The following is a 19,557-nucleotide window of genomic DNA, read 5'->3' as shown; positions in this document are numbered from 1 at the left end:
GAGAGAGAGAGAGAGAGAGAGAGAGAGAGAGAGAGAGAGAGACAAAGAGGTATCTTTCCAGATCTTAATCTGGAATTTTTTAAACGTCATTGGGTATGAAATTATGCCCCAGGAGTCCTTAAGCTAAACTGAACCAGCCACACATCAACTGGCATAAAGGTTCCCCAGGATAATCAGATTTTATCTGCTACTCAACCCTCACCTCTCAGTAGTATTGAAGAAGGGCCTTTGGGAACCCCATAGTAGAGGCCTCATAGCGTCCCCAGCTTCACTTTTCCTTGCTCTACAGCTTCACAATAGATTGTCCCTAGCAGCTTGACCCAGAGCTTGGAACGTCCCCTGCCTTAGAAAGTTGCCCTGAAACTTACAATTAATGCCTTTATGCTTACTGATCAAATCCATCTGGTTCAACATTTTTTCCAGAGTACTCTCATCTTTGTTCTTGGGTTGCTGACGCCACTGGAGGACAACGTTGCCAGAGGAATGGCTCCATGAAGCATAACAGACCCCAGGAACTATCACGTAGGCTCTGGAATAATGCCCAGATTTTCCCTTAAATACCCTAAGCCAGACTGAGAAGGCAAGGCAGTTTTTGAAGGTGTTAACCCACTGCCTTCTCAGATCACCGTTGCTCTGACAATAAACACTTATTCTAAGTATCCCAACTCCTGTGTTGATCTATTGGCTGAGCCGCACAGGCAGCACGAGCCCTGGACTCCGTTGCCCTCCAGTTACAATATTTCCATTTATCTTTTTTCCTGGCCATTTTTTCACATCTGGAAGAATCTGGAAGTAGATTCTTGATACAATGTGACTCAGGATGGGTGGTTTATTAGTAAATGTCACTGTGTATAGCAACATCCTTCAGCTAGCGCTTAGAGAGACTTGAGTCACAGGGCTCAGTGACAGAAGATTTTCTTGCAGATAATGTATGCTCTGGACCAAATGGGCCACCCCTGCTGCAATCAGCATAGAGACTTAGAGGGTCTCATGGGGAGGCTGCTTCTCATGTTCTCTCAGCCACCTTGGTTCAGAGCTGCCTTCCTGGGCCTAGCCCTCAAATTTCTATGTCAAGGTAACTAGTTAGTGGGGGCCCAGCTTCTCCAAAAGGACTGTTAGGAGGTAAACAATGCTATTTCTTATATCCAATGAGACTTAGTTTTTTAGAATCTCTCTGGTGTCCCGTGGTCTCAGAGGATGCTGGCTTTCTGACCAGAAGGAACCGAAAGGAGAAAACCTTCCAAATGTATCCCCTCTCCTGTGAGCTAATGTCACTGATCTCTCAGGAAGCTCAGCTCTGCTCTCTGTGGTCACTTGACTAAAGCAAAGTCCATTTGCAAGACTGAAGAAAGTAACAAATGCTGGAAAGAATATGAGATGCCATAAGAACATCCAAACCTGTAGAAAATTTTTATAAAAATTTATTCGAGCCAAGCAGAGGATACAAGATCTCAACAGATTGAGAAAAATGCTTCCTAGAATGAGTCTTTTATGCATTTGCAGATAAGGAAAGAACATAAAGAAGATTACATGAAGGTTGGAGAAAGCAAGGCGAGGATTGGATTACAGGATAGTTTGTTATAGGATTATGTGCTCCCTTGAGGGTGGTTATGCCTCTAAGGAGTCTGAGAATGAGGATTACTCTGGTATTTCAAAGATGTATTAACTTAGATGCACAAGAACAATGAACAGGGCTGGCTTAAAACTTTTTACTAAAGAAGTGACAGGCCTGGGGTGTGATTCCCAACCATGACCTGTCCATTATGATCAGATCACCCTGTGAGGTTACTTTTCATAGAACTCCTTTTTCATCTACAGACTCATGTGTTCTCTGGACATGGATGGGCCAAATGTAGTTGTATCATTACAACTACAGGGAATCTATCCCCCTTGTAAACTAACCCCCTTTTTTAAAAAAAGTAAAAAAGACCACCAGAATTTCAAACCATAGTTCTGATTCATTTTTGAAGGTGTGGAATTCAAATTTTGGAACCAATCAGGACTCCCAGAAGTGCTCTCCATGCTGTAGAGGCTCTGGGTCCCTGGGACAAATCTATATGGAGACTTCAGGCACCCAGGGCAGCCCAAGTTGGGACTTTGTACTAAGGGGGCAGCTGCAGCCCAGAGGGGATGAGAAACATGTTTCCCAAGCACATCTCACAGCAACTCTGTGAAAAAGGGTCTCATGAAAGGCCTTTCTTTCTGGCTCTTAAGAACTTGCTCCTTTTGAGTCTCAATGTAAGCCATGGTCTGGTTTCTTCTCTCCTGTAGGAGGTAGAGCCTGCTGTCCCTGGCGGGGCTGTTAGACAGTTTCAGCCTGACCAGAGTTCATGGCAATAGAGGCGCCAACAGGTATTTCCCAGGATGAGACAATGAGCCTAGTGGTCTTTAAGCTCTTTTAATTTGGGTTCAACATTTTAGGAGCCCATCTGGTCCTATAACCTTATAAACAGGTGCCCGTCCCAGCACCTATATAAAACAAAAGTGTGAAGACTGTTCTAGTACTTTGCTTTTATTTGCCCAGTATCCTCCCTCGGTGCCTGTCTCCTGTTAGTGCAGCTCCCTTCACTGGGGAGAAATGGTCCATTCTCAACATCCTCCTAGGGTCACTGGGGCCAGGCCAAGCGTGTAACTCTAACTCCCAGGGATGGCTCAGTAACCCACGCTGAACCAGTCAGAACCCTTCTCTGAGATTTTACATACAGATGCTGCCAGAGGCAAACGCCTTGCATTTGGGTTCTAGCTGCCTGATGCTATCTATATCTCTGTGATGTGAAGTGGAAGAGAATAAAGTTAGCATTCAGGAGCAAGTTGACATCAGAAAAGGAGGTTCCGTTCTTCTAAGGTGACCACAATTTCAATAGGCACAATTTCATAGGCATGTGTAGCTTTTAGTTTAATTTCATTAATATTTTTTTTCATTATAAAAGTAAATCATGTTCATTGTAGTCAATGTGGGCAAAACAGAAATGAACTATTTCCACTAACAGTTATCATTATCGTCTTTTTCCTTCCAATCTTTTTTCTTTGCCTATTTTTTTTAAAGCAGTCTTAAGATTTTACTAAATATAGGTTTTGTTACTTAGATCTGTTATGTCTTATAGCTACCATGCAGGTCAAAATTGAGTTTCTAGTTGATGGCCTGGGGTCAATGTGGTCTATATTTAAAGGACAAGAAGTTATGTATGTTTTGCAGTAGGTTTTCTTGTTCCTACAGGGCACCATTTCCTCCACCTTTTGTACAAATAGAAAGCTTCCTATGTTCCTCCATTGCCAAGACTAAATGATTCTACTGGTTTTCTGTTTTACTCAGGGAAAATGGAAGGAGCCTCTTTTCTTTAAACTGAGAACAAATATGAAAATCATTTGGGCTCTTTTTTCTTCCCCAAACCATACCCAATTTTAGTAATAATTAAACACTCAAATTATTAAATCTGGGAATTTAGGTTTAATGGTTTTCTGAATTTCAGATTAGTCTGTGCCACAATGCGTGGTATTGGTGAGTAAAAACAAAACAAAGAAAAAGAATTTCTTTTGAATTAAAGACCAACAAACTAATGCAACAAGCAACAGTTTATTTTTTAAAAAAGGAAAAAAAAAACAAAAAGAAAAGAAAAACAACTTTTTACTACATCTTATAGATTAAGTAAAAATACTTGTATTAATATATATGTATATACATACTGCATATATATATATACATATGATATAACATTAAAATTACATGCTTCTCAGGACAGAAGAATAAGGACATTTCCTCATATGGATTTAAAACTGTATCACGATTTAAAATCACTGCAAGATTAAACTTGTTTCCTTTATTTTCTTTTTTTAGACTTCAAGTACAGGAAATTATCAAACCAGGATCTAAACGTGGAGAACCATCTGCTATGCACGAATGACAACAGACTGCCACAGATCATGAGTCAGGGGTTGTCTGAACTCTCATACAGCTCTTCATAACCCTACAACTGTGTCAACCTTCTACCTGAGATGAGAGGGAATGATAAAGCATGATGGTCTGTAGTTTCCATGTGGATGTTCACATTGACGTTTAAACAAAAGCTAACAAACACGTCTTATCATAGCAACAACACTGGCCATGAAATCACTCTAGAGGAGGATTTCTTTCTCCCCTTTCCTTGCCAAATAAAACATAAACATTGCTGGGGTGGGGGGGGGAAACAGCAACAACTCAGGGTGAAGCACCTCTGGCGATGATCAGCATACAGCAAGGGACAGAGAGGGAGCGTTTCCTTTGTGACAGCTCCTGGCTGACTTGGATGATTGCAAACACACCCTCATCTGCAAAAGGCACTCACATATTGTCTATTTATAAATCATACAGTGGGAGTCCATACATGGGAGGTTTTCCTACAAATATAAAAAAGATAAGCTGAGGACATGGTGTAATAAAGAAAAGAGTATAAGAAATGCACATTTTGGATAAATGTGCGCTTTTTATTTAAAGGACAATCAATATAGTAGTTAAAAAATTTTCATTGAAAAGTTAGGAATTCCGGTGAAATTATCGGTAAGAAGCAAGGTATTAGAGGCTGAGAGATGGAGTCCAGAACATAGAGAGGAGAGACAGTAGCTTTTCAAATGGCCAAAGTAAAGGGTATGGTCAGCTCATAAACTAGAAAGACCATCCACTCACAATGGAATGTATGAGAGAGAAGGAGGAAGTGGGAGAGAAACAGGTGAAGCTGGAGGGAGGGTGGCATCCTTCTGTGTGTGGGCACAGGAAGGGCTGTACCCAGAATCTCCAATGGGAAAGATGGGCTGCAACTCTCTTGCTTCTGCAGTCTGAAGAGACCCTGCCCAAGCCAAGACCGCCCTCACCGGGATACAACCGAGCTAATGGAATTATAAGACGTGCCACTGTTGCAGCTTGAGGCGTAGGCTTCCTGGCCATTGCCATCGAGGTTGATTTTGAACACAGAAGACGCCTTCAGTAGAAAGTCTGCGGCATCCCGGCGCCCCAGCTCCCGCAGTTTGGACATGAGGATGCCGACTGTGCTTTCAGGGTAGGAGGTCCATTCCCGGAGCAGGGCATGGACTGGGCTCGGCAGGAACTCCTTGGGAGCCCCATTATTGGTGTTGTACTTTGCCACAAGGTCGGGGAGGCCCAAGTTCATGGCGAGAAGGCACCAGTCCTTCCCCATGGGATCGGGCGGGTCCAGCAGACGACTAAGTTTCCTCCGGGTCAGAAGGTTCAGATCTGATGCGTGGATGTCCATCCCCAGGCTGGCCTGTGAGTAGATGTCGTGACACCCGAAGCACATGATGCTGCTAAAGCTTTCCTTGTACCCACCCATGGTGTTAGTCAGCGAGGTCTCCTTCAGGGTCTGTGCCCGGAAGAAGTCCCGTGGCTGGTAGATCATGATGGGCTCGTGATGCTCCCTCAGCTGCTGGGGGCTCAAGTAATGCTTTACCGTCAACAGCCCCGGCAGCGTGGTGGCCATGACGTTCTCGATGGTGCTGCACACCGAGTCCAGCAGGAGGCAGCACTTGATCTTTTCCGTCTCCAGCCCTCGCACTTGGACCTCGATGCCCTGGCCGTGGTTGACCAGGAGCACCAGAAGCTCAGCCCCACGGTTGGCTATCTTGCAGCCGCTGACCCACAGGCGAATGTCGGCATCTCCCTCAGCACTCTGTTGGTGGATCCACCGGCAAAGATTCACCTGAACCTTGTGAAAGATGCCACATGGGAAGGGGGTGAGGTGCTCCACGGGGACAATGCGCACACCACCGTAGACCATCACCTCGTCCTCCTCGTCTGTCCAGGAGCGATGCAGGTTGTCTGTCTTGATCAGGGCGGGGATGTCGACCATGGTCCCACTGCTCAGGTCCCGGGCACAGATGTCCATGGCATCTAGGATCTGCAGCAGCTCCTCTACGTCGCTGTCAGGCACCAGGCGCTGGACATCCTCCATGGTGTAGCGGCCCCGGTAATGGTGGAGGGCCCGTGGGGTCTCCACGGAGAGCAGCTTCCCCAGGACGTTGGTACAGAGCCAGCGGGGGTCCAGGAGTAGCACGTCCTGAACTGTTTCACTTTGCATGATGTTGATCTGCCAGAGGGGACAACAGAATGTCACACATAGGAACCTAAATGAATAGAGGCACCAGCTGCACAGAGAACAAAAGAGACTGAGCAGTGACAAAATCTGAGCAGATGTCATAAGGAATGACCCAGATTATTTCATATGGCTGGATCTCAAAAATCAATTACTAAGCCAAAAAAACAGCTCGAGGTCACAGATATTTTGAAAAGACCACGGATTCTTAAAAATGATCAATGTAATGAAAGATGACAACAACAAAAAAGAGAGATGGCAGCTAGCGAAATGGAAATTATTGGCACAAGTGACAAACATTTGAATAAGGACTATATATTCAGTGATACTATATCAATGTTGTGTGTCCAGAATATGATAATATGTTACATTGTAGTTATGTGGGAACATGTCCATTTCTTTAGGAGATACAGGCTAAATTATTTAGGGGAGAAATGTCACGATGCTTGCAAAATAAAAAGTAAATAAATAAAAGAGAGAGAGGATAAAAGCAAATGTAGCAAAATGTAAACAACTAGGTGAATTTAGGTGTAGAGTACGTGAGGGTTTGTCGTACTGTTCCTGCAACTTCTCCGAAGGCTTGCTATTTTTCAAAAAAAGATTTAGAATATTATACAATATTGTAAAGTTTTAACAAACATACATAAAAAGTTCAGGAAAGACACGCCGCCACCATGACAGTGATTGGCCCTGGAGAGAAGAAAGAGGGAGGAACGAGACTAGAGGTGGTGGTCAGAGAGGACTTGGGCTTCACCAGTCACGTTTATTTCTTTAAAAAGCAAAAGTCAGAAAGAAAAAAATGTGACAAAAAAGTAGAAGCAACTTCCCCTGTTCCTCTTCACTCTGCCTGTTCAGGACTAGTTCTACAAATAATGATGCTCCAAGGCGAGCTCTTTTCTCACACAAAAGCTCAGACTCTGGACCTGTTTGCAGCTGGAGTATTTTTCTGCCTATAGTCTGGTTTAAATCTTTGAGACACCTTCCATATAGAATTCTGTTCAAAATTGAGTCTTAGATTGAAAATTTTTGGGTCCAAGATGATGAGGTAGGAAGAATCTGAACTTGCCCGCTGCCAAGAACACATCAAATTTACAAGTACAGAGCGATTCCCCCTGAAGAAGAACTGAGGGCTGACTAAAAAGCTCCCGCACAATAAATGAGAGAGAGACCACATAGAAACAGGTAAGAAAGACGGAGATGAAGTACTGTGGGAACCCCACCCCCAAAGCACTGACCTGAAGTAGGGACAGATTATTGAAGAGCTTGTGCACAGAATCTGGGGCACGGCGAAAAAACAGTGGTTTAAAGGGCACCTAATCTCTATGGGAAGGAAATCCATTAACTAATCCTAGAGCATCTGCCAAATGAGAGGGGACTGTGTCAGAGACACTGGAGAGAGTCATTTGTGGCCCTCTCTCCTTGATCGCATGGGCAGGAGCATGATACAGGTGCTCTAGTCAGCCCTCCAAGACCGTCAGAGTGCACACCAGGTCCGTGGCGCACATTAGCCTCTTGGCTTGTCTTGGGACTCGTAACAGCCCACGCCCACTCCAACTACAACTCCAGACCCCCGATGTGGCTTATTCCAGGGACTTCCTGTAGACCACAGTGCTTTTAGCTACAGCTCCAACTGGCCTACCAAGGTGGCCCTGGTGCAGCTTGCCCAGGGAATTCCCCTCGGCTTGTACTTGCTCCAGCTAAAGCTCTGGTCTCTGTCTTGGCTTGCCTCCTAGCCCAAGCCCGTTCCCACTCCAGCTCTAAGCCTCAGCAAGGCTTGCCCCAGAACTCCATAGTGTTTGTTCCTGCTCCTGCCCCAACCAGCCTGCCAACGAGGCCTCAGTGCAGCTTGCCCCCAGGTCTCCTGGTGGCCCACGCCCCCTCCAGCTCAAGGTCCAGCTGGCTAGCGATAGACACCTGGAACATGCAGTCTACATAGGAGAAGCTCCTACACAAGGCTTCTCCTTCAAGACCAGGAGAGGTTGCTCTTTCACCTAATTTATATTAACAAACATAGAGAGACAGCCCAAATGAGGAGACAGAAAAGTAAGTTCCACATGAAAGCCAGAACAAAACCCTAGAACAAGAACTAAATGAACCAGAGATAAGCAATCTAGTAGATAAAAAGTTCAAAACACTGGTTATAAGGATGCTCAATGAACTAGGGGAAAAATAGACGAACTCAGTGAAATCTTAAACAAAGAGATAGAAAATATAAAAAAAGAAACAATCAGAACTGAAGAATACAGTAACTGAAATGAAAAAAAAAATTCACTAGAGGGAATCAACAACAGATTAGTTGACATAGAAGGATGAGTCAGCGAGCTGAAAAACAAGGTTGTAGAAATCACCGAATTGAAGCAGCAAAAAACAAAAAGAATTAAAAAGAAATGACGATAGTTTAAGGTACCTCTGGGACAACATCAAGCACACCAACATTTGAATCATAGGGGTTCCAGAAGGAGAAGAGAGACAGAAAGAGACAGAAAACCTACTTAAAGAAATAATGGCTGAAAATTTCCCCAACCTGGTGAAGGAAGCAGACATTCAAGTCCAGGAAGCACAGAGAGTCCCAAACAAGATGAACGCTAAGAGACCCACACCAAGACAAATCATAATAAAAATGCCAAAAGTTAAAGATTAAGGGAGAATTTTAAATGCAACTAATAACGTACAAGGGATCTTCCATAAGGCCATCAACTGATTTTTCAGCAGAAGATGCACAGGCCAGAAAGGATTGGCACGGTATATTCAAAGTGATGAAAAGGAAAACCTACGATGAAGAATACTCTATCCAGCAAGGTTACCATTCAGAATTGAAGGAGAGATAAAAAGTTTCCCAGAAAAACAAAAGCTAAACGAGTTCATCATCACTAAACTGACTTTAAAAAAAATGTTAAAGGGACTTCTTTAAGTGGAAAAGAAAAGGCCAAAACTAAAAATAAGAAAATATAGGAAAGAAAATCATCTTACTGATAAAAGCAAACATTTAGTAAATGTAGTGGGTCAACCATAAAAAGCTAGTATGAAGTTTAAAAGACAAAAGTAGTAAGAACATGTGTAATTACAGCAATGAATTAAGTGACACTCGCACACACACAAATGATGTGAAATATGTCAAAAACATAAATGGGGTTGGTGAGTAAAAATATCTAATGCTTTTAGAACATGTTTGAACTTAAGAGACCACCAACTTAAAATAGACTGCTATAACCATAGCTTGTTACATGTGAATCTTATGGTAACTACAACCATGAACCTATGATACGCAAAACATTTTTTTTAAAAAAGAACCCAAACGGATCACCAAAGGAAGTCATTAATATACAAGAAAAGACAGCAAAAGAAGAAAGGAACAGAGAACTGCAAAATCAACCAGAAAACAATTAATAAAATAGCCACAAATATATAACTATCCATAATTACTTTAAATGTAACTAAACTAAACGCTCCAATCTAAAGACATGGAGAGGCCGAGTATATGAAAAACAAGACCAGTGCACATGATGCCTACAAAAGAGTCACTTCAGACCAGAACACATGCACAGACTAAAAATGAAGGGATGGAAAAGATATTGCATCTAAATGAAAAAAAAAAAAAAGATGGTATAGCAATACTTATATCAGACAAAATAGACTTTAAACAAACACTAATGAGACAAAGATGGGCATTACATAATAACAAAGGGATCAATCCAACAAGAGAATATAACACTTATAAATATCTACACACCAAACACAGAAGCATCGAAATACATAAAGCAAATATTAACAGACATAAAAGAAAAGATCAACAGTACTGCAATAATAGTAAGGAGACTATAAACTTGCTTACATCGATGGACAGATCATGCAGACAAAAGATCAACAAAGAAACAGTGGCCATAAATGACACATTAGATCAAATGAACTTAACAGATATTTACAGAACATTCCAGCCCAAATCAGCAGAATACACATTCTTTTCAAGTGCACATGGAACATTTTCCAAGATAGACCACACGTTAGGCCATAAAACAAGTCTCAGTAAATTTAAGAAGATTGAAATCACATCAAGCATATTCTCCAATCGCAGCAGTATGAAACTGGAAATCAATTACCAGAAAAAACTAGAAAAAAAACATAAACATGTGGAGGCCAAACAATATGCTATTACACGATCAATGGGTAAATGAAGACATCAAGGAGGAAATTTAAAAAAATATTGAAACAAATGAAAATGAAAATACAACAATGATGCAAAAGCGGTTCTCAGAAGAAAATTCATAGTGAAACAAGAAATAAAAAAAAATCTTAAATAATCTAAACTTATACTTAATGAAACTAGAAAAAACAAACAAAAAAACAAACCCAAAACCCAAAGTAGAAGGAAGGAAATAATAACGTTCAGCACAGAAATAAATGAAATAGAGACTAAAAAATAATAGAAAAGATCAAATGAAACTAAGAGCTGGTTCATTGAAAATATAAACAAAATAGATAAATCTTCAGCCAGATTCATCAAGAAAAAAGAGAGAGAGGGCTCAAATAAAAAAAATCAGAAAGAGAAGAGACAACCCACACCACAGAAATACAAAAGATTATAAGAGAATAGTATGAGCAATTATACAACAACAAATTTGACAACCTAGAGTAAACGGATAAATTCCTAGAAACATACGATCTTCCAAGACTGAATTTTGTTTCTAGTAACCAGTCTGTTCAGATTTTCTGTTTCTTCCTGATTTGATCGGTAACCAAGAAAACTCCCAACAAATAAAATTCCAAGACTAGCTGGCTTCTCAGCTGAATTCTACCAAGCATTCAGAGAAGAATTAATATCTATTCTTCTTATACTATTCTAAAAAAACGGAAGAAGGAAAGCTCCCAAACTCATTCTACTGGTATTACCCTGCTAGTATTACCTCTTAGAATCCTGTGTGGACTCATGGAGCCCTTACCTCGCCAGTACTGTGGAGCTGCTGGGCTATGCACCTGAGGTCCTCCTCGCTGGCCAACGGGTTCAGCTGGTCTTGCACGTCATACACAAACTGCTGCAGCGACATCAGCTGGTTGGGCCCATTGAGCTTCCTCCAGGAAGGCAGCGTGGAGATGATTTTCTCACACAGGTGAGTCATCAGAGGGCAGACCTAGGACATGTAGGACAGGACAGGACAATTTACAGCTGTGGGGACTCAGGAGGAGCCTAGATAGGCATTCATGGAGACTGTTGTTGAAATATTATTTCAATTTAGACTAATTCTTGGTAACTGTCTTGATATAGGTTTTTAATCTTTTAACTTGGTTAAGTAAGTCAGTCTATGTTCTAGACTCATATACTCAACACATCTTCCTAATTAAAAACCACACCAGCCATACACTGTAGCACTCCAACATTCATCAGGCAGTCCCCTCTAGGATCATAGCTTTTATGTCAGCTAAATTCCACTCCCCATTCAAAAAACTCAAAATTCTCAGGGATAAAGGCAGTTTGTTTGGCGATTTCCAACTGCCTGACCTCAGGAGTTAAGGGAGGTGGGGTGTGAAGCAGACATAATACCACCCCTAGCTCAAGGACTCCCTACAGCCCAGAAGCCTCATCCCATGGGTGGGGAGGCGCTGGGAGCCCTTCATAGACCACTGCTCCTGATCATCACCCACTGGTTTCTGTGACCAGGTTCCTGCCAGATGACTCCCCACCTGCCGAATGTGCCATAATGGGGCCCCATCAGAAAGCAAGGGCCTGGCTTCCTGAGAGAGGAGAGGGTTCTCGAAAATTCCAAAAGCATGTCTGGAAGTGGAGCCTGGTGTGTGAAGAGGCATTTATCAGCCTGGCTGGGGAAGGAGAGGCACGTACTTGTTTACACTCAGGCGTGGGTTGCAGGAACATTCTAGGGGCATTCTAGCCTTTTGCCACTGCAATGTTTGCCCTTTTCACACCAATTTCAGAGATCTTTTTGAATAATATAGATAATAATCGTTTATGTGTCAAACCCATTGAGAATATTTTCCCTAGTCTATCTCACCTTTTAAACTTTGTTTTTAGAATTTATTTGCCAGTAAATTTTTTTTTTTTACCTTTCATATTGTCAAATAGGTAAAATTTCTTTGAAAACTTCTGGGGTTTTCTATCTACATTTGAAAGGTTTCCCAAAGCAGTTCTGAGTTATTTTAAATTATATTCTCTTACATTTCCATTAAAGATATTGTTCTATTGTTTTACATTTAAAAGCTTTAATCCACCTAGAATTTATTTTGGGGCTATGTAGTGATTAGGAGTTCAACCTTATTTCTGGCAAATAGCCATTTGTGCTAAAATCTTTATTAAGTAAACATTTTCCTCATTAAATTGAAATAATATCATTGTTTATTGATTACAGAGACTTTATAATATGTTTTACTTATTCTATTAAAATTTTAAGATTAAAAAAAAAGTTTTCTCAATCCCATTCAGGTGCTAACTGGAATTGTATTAAGTTTATATAATTTGGGAAAACGAGACATTTAGTAAGATCTTGTCATCCGAGAACACAGTCTCATTCCATTTGTTCATCTATTATTTTATGCCCTTCGATAAATGTTGTTCGTGACTTTTTTTTACTTTCCTGCATTTTCTAAATATTTCACAAGAAATCACTTTTGAATTGCTTTTGTAATTTGTAAAAAGCAGTTTTACTTTTAAGCAGACCACTAAAACTGTCAGAATTTCCTACACTCTAAGGTGGTCTACTTTGCCCATAACCCCTTCATTTCGTGGCCATCTCCTCGTTTCTCTGCTCTTCCTTCCTCGTTCCAGAGCAATAGAATAAAAACGTGTCCGAGCAGCCACCTTGTACTGGGCCCCCTGGAACCCAAACCAAACCAAGAGGGCAGCACAAAGAGGCCCGCCGGGGTCACTGGATGGGCTGGGCAAAGGGTGGATGGATTCCCACCGTCTCCAGGTATACTCACCGAAACAATTTGGCTCCGTATTTCCTGCAGGTGATTTCGAAGTACCTTCATGTCCTTAGACCCAGAAGCCCCAGCATCCAAAACAAAGAGCTTATCTGAAACGTGAAGATCGTTCCCAAACCTAAGGGAAGAGTGGTAGCCTCAGGAGAGTGATGCAGTTTCGCCAGGTGTTTCCATAGCAGGACCGGGCTCCTGCTGGCTGCTGGCCTGAAAGGCTGCTTGGAGGCCAGGAAGTTCTGGTGACCTTGCGAAGGCCCCCCTCCCTGCTGTTTACTGGGCACTATAATGTTACACTAGGGCAGAAGCCTGGAGACACCCGCATGCTTTCAGCCATGCAGATGGGCACCGTGGGTCCCACAAAACGGCAGGAACACAGAATGGAAAGATATCAGCTGCCCTGACGAAGGAAAGGTGAGGCCTTATGTGCTCGCCTTACAAGTAGAGAAAAGATACAGTTACAGTTGATGGAGTAAGAATAGAGGGATGAGTATGAGAGTTAGAACTTAGATCTAAACATATTAGTAGAAGCCCTATTTTTCATGTCGGGAAGATAACAAATACGTGTCTTCATTTGATAAACAGAATTTTATTTGTATAATATGCTACAGTTACTAGCATATTATATAGAGCTGCAGGTTCAAACTTTCTGTGGACAGACACTCAGTAGAAATATGTATTTTTTTACATGGCGATCCTGTGTGCATCCATATTTAGAAGTGAAACAAAAGTTTTACAAAACTACTTGTCATGAAATGTGCTCTGATAGGCTCTACGCCATCCCACTCTATCCCATTTTAAAGAGTTGACCTAGACCACCTAAATGAATTTCATAATCCACTAGTGGGTTGCAACTCATATTTTGAGAAATATTCATCAGTGGTTATCATGATAATCATCAAAAAACCTTAAGGCTAAAACAACTAAAAGAGCTAAGAATCTAATGCAGAACAGAGTGATAACAGTTGATAATACTGTATTTTATCATTTAAATTTGTTGATAGTGGAACTGAAATGTCCTTGTCAAAAAAAAAAAAAAAGAGTAAGAAAGATAAAACATGTGAGCTGATGGATATTTTCATAAACTAGATAGTAGGAATCCTTTTACAATGTAAACATATATCAAATCACCACAATGTACACTTTAAATATCTTATAATTTTATCTGTCAATGATAACTCAATAAAACTGAAAAAAAAAAAAAGCCATAAAATATTCATTGCTTTGATAAAAATGAAAAATGCAACCAAAGAAAGCAACCAGGGACAAGAGGCCTTTAATTTCTTTAATTCCTTTTTCTGTTCACAGGACTTTGGTTATATTTTCCCTGAAGACCCAGCATCTGCTGCTTACCTGTTCCTGATCTCTTTCAGCAATGTTGTGTCTTTGTCATATCCAAACTCGCCTCCAGCTGGACGAGGGACGTTCATGATGTCAGCGTGGGTGGCCACCAGGACAACTCGGAGTGGGTTCTTCAGTTTGCCGCCAAAGGCTGGGGGCAGAGAGAGAACCGTTTTAGAGATGGGTCCACCTTCGTGACTGCTTCTTCTTTCTAGCTGAGGAAGAGTGTGCTCGCTGGCCTCAGGCCCAGGCTGTCTCTGCAGGTGGATGTGCAACTGCCTGAAAATTTGAGGGCCCCATGCCTGCTGTGTCACGTAACCTCTGGACCCCAGGCCAGGCCAAAAACAGAATGAGCCTATTTCCTGGGCCTCAAGGAAAGTTATTCAGAAATGGATCAGAACCAACCATAGAACAGAAGGCAGCTTCTCAGATCTATCTCCAAATAGGCCTTACTTGCATGGTGAGGGGAGATCTAACCTCTGACCAGGGGGTTGCCCTTCACAAGACCAAAGAAAGCCCTCTGAATGCAGTAACACCACAGAAATGACTCAGAAGAGAAACTCCTGCAATTTACACAGGCAGAGAGCCTCTCACTTCTGGGAGTGCTTAAGACGAAAACATGAAAGAAAAAAAAAGAAACAAAGAGATAAAGTAGTGGTACCCTAAGGGGAATTAAGCTCAGTTTATTTGATTATTATAAACTTTTCAAAGAAAAAACTGACTGCTGAATATGTGTTTTGCCAGAGAAGGCTGCTGCTTTTGTTGTATGAAAAGAACAAAGGACGTTTATTCCATACTATCTTCTTCTCTAAGATAAAGTTAGGATAATGCATTCAGTCACTGTGGTCCCTTTTCTTCCATTCTTGATGGAACTATAGAATGAAAGAAAGCTCATTCTGCTTGTGAATTATGTACCCGTGAAGTAAAGGTACAGGAACTATCAAAGGAGGTATTCCATTTTGCACCCAACAAAAGTGATCACAGCTCTAATATACAGAAAGAGAGAGAGAAAGGGCTCTCAAGAACTTGCTCAGAATTGGGTCTTTGTCGCAAAAACTATGTGAGCACGAAACAATTTCCTGCAGACCAAAATGAACAGTTGGACCTCAGGGAACTTCTGGAGTGGAAATCTTCTATTAGGAAGGAGGAATGAAGGGAGCCACAAGCCAGGATCCAAGCAAAGCCAGGGTGCAAGGCCAGCGGAAAAGGTGCTCGCTCACCCAGGGAAGTCTCAGCTTACCTATGGGTTCTTCAACTGGCACGAGAGACTTCAGGAAACCGAGCCAGAAAATCACTTGATTCAACTGGATTTCATAGGGTTCTTCTAGACTAAAAACGATGACATGGATTGATGTGGGATCATTTGCAGCAAAATAGTCATAAGAGCAGAAGTATACAGGATTTCCAGAGAACTCCCACACACTGAAATCGCCAACTCCTACAGAGAAAAATATAGATTACTTTTGTGAAACAGCACCACCAGATTTCAATCACAATTTTTCTTAGCACTTTAGGGGTTACCAGTAGGGAAAGTGTCATCTGTTTATCTATGCATCTACTTAAGTGTGGATCTACATATGTAATACTGACATAGCTCTATGATATATACCTTTATCTGTTTCTATATCCATAGCTTTCATCTCTGTATCAGTGAATCTATCTATATCTACTTATCTGTTTTCCTAAACACCTTCATTATTGTATCTGTATCTATATCTCTACCATATTTACTTATAGTACCCTGAATGGTACACACACGCACATATAATATTCCCCCTCGCATGTGCATGCCTATACTCATACATGGAAATGTGTGTGTATACATATATTGGTAGATAAAAAATAAGAAAGAACCACCTGGGGAAAGAACAAACATCCATCATGTCCCTTACACAGAAGCATGAGTTATGCTATAGTCCATCCCAATGGATAGCTGAACTCACAAAGTGAAAGAACATGTGATGGGCTTTGTATTCTTAAGTAAGTATAAATTCTTTTTGGAAAATGACTATATAAAATATTGAACATAAAAGTTGCTATGAAATGTAACCTTAATCTTGGTTAAATAGTGACTAAATTCATCTTCCACAGGCGAGGGAGCAACATGTTCAGGTCAGTCGGAAGCAAGCGGGCTGTCTGCACAAGTGTAAGATGCAGCAGTCGACTGACAGGTCGGGCAGGGCTGGGAGGTTGAGTGTAGTGGTGGGCAGTTGCTCTCCCACACCTGAGCTGTGGGTGTGGCTGGTTTTCACAGAAGTGTCTGTAGGTGAAATTCTGACCTAATAACCATGGACCTTCATTCTATTCCTTGAGGGCTAGTGGTTTTCAAAGTGGAGTTCTCGGACCAGCAGTAGCAACAACACTTGGGAATCCCCCGGGCCTGCTGAAACAGAAGCTCTGTGGGTAGGGCCTACAGTCTTTGTTTTCACAGGCCTCCAGGAGATTCTTATGCGTCAAAACCTCCAGGGGTTTAAGAACCATTGCTTTAGGCCACACACACGGAGTAGTCTATTTCTCACTGGGTTTGGGATAATAAAAGAGCCTTCATGAAGATGCTCCCAACTGCCATTATATGAATGCCTCCCAGTGCCAGATGCTGTACTAGGCCCTTAATAAACATCAGCTCATAAAGTCCTCACAGATGAGGGAACTGAGTCTCAGGAAATTGCTTTATCTCTGCTCTAAACTGGATCTCAACAAGGCAGGGGCCCGTGTTCAAGTGACTTGGGTGCAGGTAGAAGTCCTGGGGTCGGTGCGGGGGGGGGCGCCCAGGGGGTATTATAGGGAAGATGCAGTGGTTGCTGGAAGCAGTAAACCAGCTCTGGTAACATTTAAAACTTTACCCCTTGGGAATTTCTGAGAGCAAAGAACATACTTGAAATTTTGCTTATGGAAAAGAAATTGCTTGTGTTTGTATTAGAGCATTAGCCACGGCTTTAGATATATTTAAAAATAATTCTTCTTGGGTATATCAAACTGCTAGAGGGATTGTATTTTATGAGATTTCCCATCCAATTGGATGTTTAGCTCTACTTTAAAAAAATATATTAATTTACTCAACAGTTCTTTATTAAGTACCTACTTTGTGCCCAGTGCTTCTCTAGGTACAGAGGACACCTAGCTTTACTTTTTAGGGGTACTGACCAGCCCTGCTTCAGTCCTGGGTCAATCCCAATATCACTGCACTGGCTCCGCCTCTGTGCTTAGTGGGGCTGTGACGGATGCCCACCGGGACAGGCTTCCTTAGGGTAATTCCTTACAGCCCTGGCAAAAGGACACTTGAAGTCCTTCTCTTTTGGGGTGGGTGGGACATACCATTCAAATAGGCGTTCTGGATGTCGATGGCCTTAGTGGACTGGTCATCAGCAGAGCAGTGCGAGTGGTGGGACGGGGCCACAAACACCTCCAGCATCCCCTTGGTGAGGCCCGGCTCAAACATCATGCTGCGGCTCCTCACGCTCACGTTCTCGCAGCCCGGGTACAGGTTGTTGATGCTCACGGAGACTGCAGGCCAGAGAGGAGCCGTCAGAGCTGCACAGGGCAGTGTGCGTACCTGCTCTCCCTCCCAACCTTTGCCTATGTGTGGTCCTGTTCCAGGACACTCTGTCCCTACCCCACTCCTGCTTCAGGCGGGATTGTGATTGTGCCCCTTGTGATGTTTTGTGCAGTAACTTTCCCAGAAATGTTGTTTCTGTTTGCTTTACCTCCCAGGTCCCTTTCCTGTGCTCTCTGTGCCAGGAGGGGCTGACTTGCTTGCCATTTGCCGCTGGTTGGGGTCAGCCAGCGGGAGGCACTGGAGAGGCTGGGAGGAAAGGCAGAGGCATTTCCTCCTTCCTCACCACCTGCTGCTGCTTCTCTGATACCAGTGTGTTTCTCTGACTCCAGACACCTCCACCCCACTCCAGCCGAGTGGCTTTACCCTGGAGCTCCAGTTTTTCCAGAAACACTATTTCTTCCTCTTGTTTCTTCAGCTCCCCTGTATTCTTAACCTCCAGATGCTTCACTGTCTCTTGGATGTTCATGTGAATTTTGCCGGACCCTGACTGTTGCAGATGAGACGAGTACCACTTTGGTACGATTGTTTCAGATTGAATGCAAAATGATTTTAGACAGTACCAGGCCATGGCATTAAATAATGCTGAATCCCACAATGATAAAAATCTTTCCTTTTTAAATTCCCTTGAAGGCCTTTGAATTGCTGTAGCAGCCAGTCTCAATGTGGCATTAAGTCTTCAGCATTTCTTCAATCCTTACTAATCTTCCCTTTTAATAAAGAGGGAGCAGGCAACAGTATAGAGCTAGATTTTAATCACATTGTTTGCTGTTCATTACATTTATTTTATTTATGGCAGTGGTATTGCTTTTCCATTAATGGTAAGGATATTAACTATTTCATTTTCATATCAATGTGTTTTAGCAAATAAAAAAAGTGAATCGGTTTAACAAATAGTACATAAATAATAAGAGTGTCACTTGAGGGGACAGCTGAATAAGACAGTACGTGTCCCCTGTGTCAGGGCAGAGCCTGTGCGTCTCCAGGAACAGTACCCTGTGCTCACTCGCTATCACACTGTTCGCTGGCCTGCTCTTCTCTCCCAGCGGAGTTGCCAAGGCAGAGCCGGTCTGTCCACTTCAGCGCTTGGACTTGGGGCAGCCAAAGTGTGGGCTCCGCTAGTGCATCGAGGGAGGGGCCTGTGAGCTGAACTGTACCCTACCAAAGTTAGTACTTTGGTTCACGGTTAATAGCCACGGACATTGCAAAGTACTAAAGAAAGGAGCATTTCACCTGGGCCTCCTGACTTTAAAATTGGTGATCCAAACAGAAAGGTAACCCCTTGTTTAAAGGGCGAAGATTTTAGACTGAGGGCACAGGCTCTGGAAGAGGGGAAGATGAGGATGAGAAAAGTGGAGCTCAAGGGCAGAGTCAGGTCCAAGGGCAAGGGGAAGGGCAATAAGATGGGAAGAATTCTTCATATATATTTGTATTTTTTTCTGATTGTGTAAGTGGAACACTTGGCAAGCAGAAATGTAAAGAAAAATGATTCTATTCCCAGCGGCAATGTGGTTGTCATCTTAGTGTATTTCTCTGCAGATTGTTACTCCGGGTCTGAAAAAAGGTATGGGGTTTCACAAGAATGGGTTTTGTCCATTTCCTTGTGCTATGAAACTGTGTCCGGGACGACTGCTGTCAGGAACAAACCTTGTCTTAGTG

The 19,557-nt window shown here is 42.4% G+C and overlaps 2 protein-coding genes across 2 annotated transcripts in view; one reads left to right on the top strand and one right to left on the bottom strand.

The window, feature by feature from the left end:
- LOC105306474 (cathepsin L1-like) overlaps positions 1–3,963 on the top strand; it is a 20,203-nt gene extending 16,240 nt beyond the window's left edge. Inside the window, 1 exon segment of the mRNA XM_011381519.1 lies at positions 3,836–3,963. Within this exon segment, the coding sequence (XP_011379821.1) occupies positions 3,836–3,963 (128 nt within the window).
- Positions 3,556–17,970, bottom strand: LOC105306473 (death-associated protein kinase 1-like; the record flags this gene model as incomplete). Its single annotated transcript, XM_023524061.1, has 6 exons — positions 3,556–6,074; positions 11,018–11,206; positions 13,008–13,128; positions 14,358–14,496; positions 15,586–15,783; positions 17,661–17,970. Coding segments are annotated over 6 exons (2,190 nt in total), but the record flags the coding sequence as incomplete, so codon positions are not given.
- Between the last annotated feature and the right edge of the window lie 1,587 nt (positions 17,971–19,557).

The sequence above is a fragment of the Pteropus vampyrus genome, unplaced genomic scaffold (assembly GCF_000151845.1).
Source record: "Pteropus vampyrus isolate Shadow unplaced genomic scaffold, Pvam_2.0 Scaffold436, whole genome shotgun sequence".
NCBI lineage: Eukaryota > Metazoa > Chordata > Mammalia > Chiroptera > Pteropodidae > Pteropus > Pteropus vampyrus.
This window is presented reverse-complemented; position numbering and strand designations above follow the sequence as displayed.